The sequence below is a fragment of the Antrostomus carolinensis genome, unplaced genomic scaffold (genome assembly GCF_000700745.2).
Source record: "Antrostomus carolinensis isolate BGI_N321 unplaced genomic scaffold, ASM70074v2 scaffold33500, whole genome shotgun sequence".
NCBI lineage: Eukaryota > Metazoa > Chordata > Aves > Caprimulgiformes > Caprimulgidae > Antrostomus > Antrostomus carolinensis.
In genome coordinates this window covers 3,027-5,172 of record NW_010289670.1, presented here as the reverse complement: position 1 = coordinate 5,172, position 2,146 = coordinate 3,027, and the positions used below count along the sequence as shown (strand labels likewise).

The following is a 2,146-nucleotide window of genomic DNA, read 5'->3' as shown; positions in this document are numbered from 1 at the left end:
AACTTACTACTGAGAACTAACTACAAAGGAAACCTAGCCTCAAATTTCACATAAACTTTCATACTGCAATTTGCTTGACATCATATTTCTTACAATAGATGTAGCACTGCCTTTTAAAAAAAGTTTACTTCTAACTACTAAATGAAGGCAGTATTTAACCATTCTGTGAGAATTTCCTGAACAGAATCTCAACTTTACCAGTCAGCTCTGAAGAAGCAATCAAACAATTTCCAGAGGGGAAGGCAACATCAGTTTTAAGAACATTGAGGCGCAGCTATTGATACTTCAAGGTACTACATGGAGTGTGGCAGGTTGGTATTTATGTTACTAAACCAAATCAACTCCCATTACTAAAGCACAAGAGATAGGGAAGGTAATAATTGTAAAAGATTTTACTAACTGAAAAAAGATCAACCGTATGAGCAAGAAAAAGCTTCAAATGTAAAACTTGGCACTATTTTGCAAATATAAAGTGGAATTTTATAAAGAAAAGGAGCAAAAAGGCTTTTGATTTCAACAGATTTGCAACGTAATTCTCCATTATAGTGCATGAATTAATAGTACCAAATGGGGCTCCCATTTTCACTGTGCTTAGAACCCTCCCAAGGCCAGAGGAACAAAGCCAGGCTGCACGGGTGCTAGGCTCTCAGAAAAAACAATCCAGAGACAACCACTGTTGTTAAGCATTAAGTAGAATTTTCACACTAGAAGTTATTCAGGTTCTTTCAATCCATTAGACTTTGTTTTTCAACAAAACTCAAGTTTACACGGATACAATAAATAGTTTATTAACGGAATGTATGTGAGTTTCTCTCTTCCATCTTTCCTCTTACTCTCAGCACCTTACACACAGATGTCAAAGCAGCTTCCAGTCCAAGCCAAGGACAAAAGTTAATTTCAAGGCAAAATGAAGAGAGGTTGAAAGTTAAGACTGGCACCTTTGAGTGCCTAGTTCCATAAGTGTTTGTGTGGTTCCCCAAACCTACAGGCAAACTGGTGTTTCTTCTTTCCACACCTTGATCTACCTGCCTCTTCCCAACTTGTGCTCATTTCAGTTCTTCTTAGGCAGGTGGCATGCTCCATGGGGACAGTATAAAGTCATACCTGCTCCAATGCTCTCTCAGCTATTGCAATATTCCTTTATTATTTTCTGTAAAAACCCTACCGTTATTATGCCATCTCTTTCTGATCTTTTGTAATAGTTCAGTTTAGCTTTGGTATTTTACAAAAATGGGAAGAGTCTTTTTTTCAAAATGTAGAGCACCGTGGCCAGGAACAAGGCAAGGGCGAGAAAGATGAGCAGCTTGTCCGTCAGTTCCCTGCGATTGTACTTTGTTATTAGCTTTCGCCCCAGCTGAATTGTCCCAGACATGGACTTAAATTCTTCATTTGCTTCCAGGATGGTTCGTGAAGAATTGGCTGAAATTAAAGGGGGGAAAAAAAAAAATCAGCTGGTTGGACTTCAAAAATATATGACAAAGGATATAAGCATGCAATATTTGGCAATACAGATAGTGCCTGTGAGATCCTTCTGGGTCAGACTGACTTATGGGTAAGAAAAATGCAGTCTGTGTTCTTACAGAAGCTTTCACAGCGCAGTAGTCCTGATGTGCTAAGGAATAATGCAAAGCAAAATAAGAGTACTGAATGGCTTAAAGGCCCTATGTCCTGCTCCTGAACTTCAAATTTTTACATTACTAGATCAAATCTAGTTCACATTTTTAATTAACAAAGACAGTGCTACCTGAGAGCTCGCTGGAAGCACAGCGAAATAAGAACGGTGCTAGAACCACCAATTTAAGAGAAAGAAATCACCATCACTATCCACATCAGTTCTAGCAGCAGCAAGACTGGTCAATATTTGAATATATTAATTGAACAACTGAAACTGTCCCCCACAAGCCAGAGCAGTAAATCAGTGTGATTCAGATGGGGTTGCAGAAAGTGAAAAAGCAGCAAGCAGCAGTAAGAGTTCCCTAATTATTCAGCCCAAATAATTTAAAAAGGTTTTGGTTGCCTTTTTTTTTTTACAAACATAATTTTGTTTTTTCCCCTAAGATAGAAAAAAAAAAATCAACTAGAGGAAAAGTGTGCTGATTGGTCTCAACTAAAGATAGAATTTGAGAATATGCCAAAACAGCAAGAT

The 2,146-nt window shown here is 37.9% G+C and overlaps 1 protein-coding gene across 1 annotated transcript in view; it reads right to left on the bottom strand.

Moving 5' to 3' along the window:
* Positions 1-769: 769 nt before the first annotated feature.
* The window catches only part of BNIP1 (BCL2 interacting protein 1), a 4,290-nt gene continuing 2,913 nt past the window's right edge, over positions 770-2,146 (bottom strand). Inside the window, exon 4 of the mRNA XM_010171184.1 lies at positions 770-1,419. Within this exon, the coding sequence (XP_010169486.1) occupies positions 1,223-1,419 (197 nt within the window). The 3' untranslated portion in view covers positions 770-1,222. The remainder of the gene's footprint in view (positions 1,420-2,146) is intronic.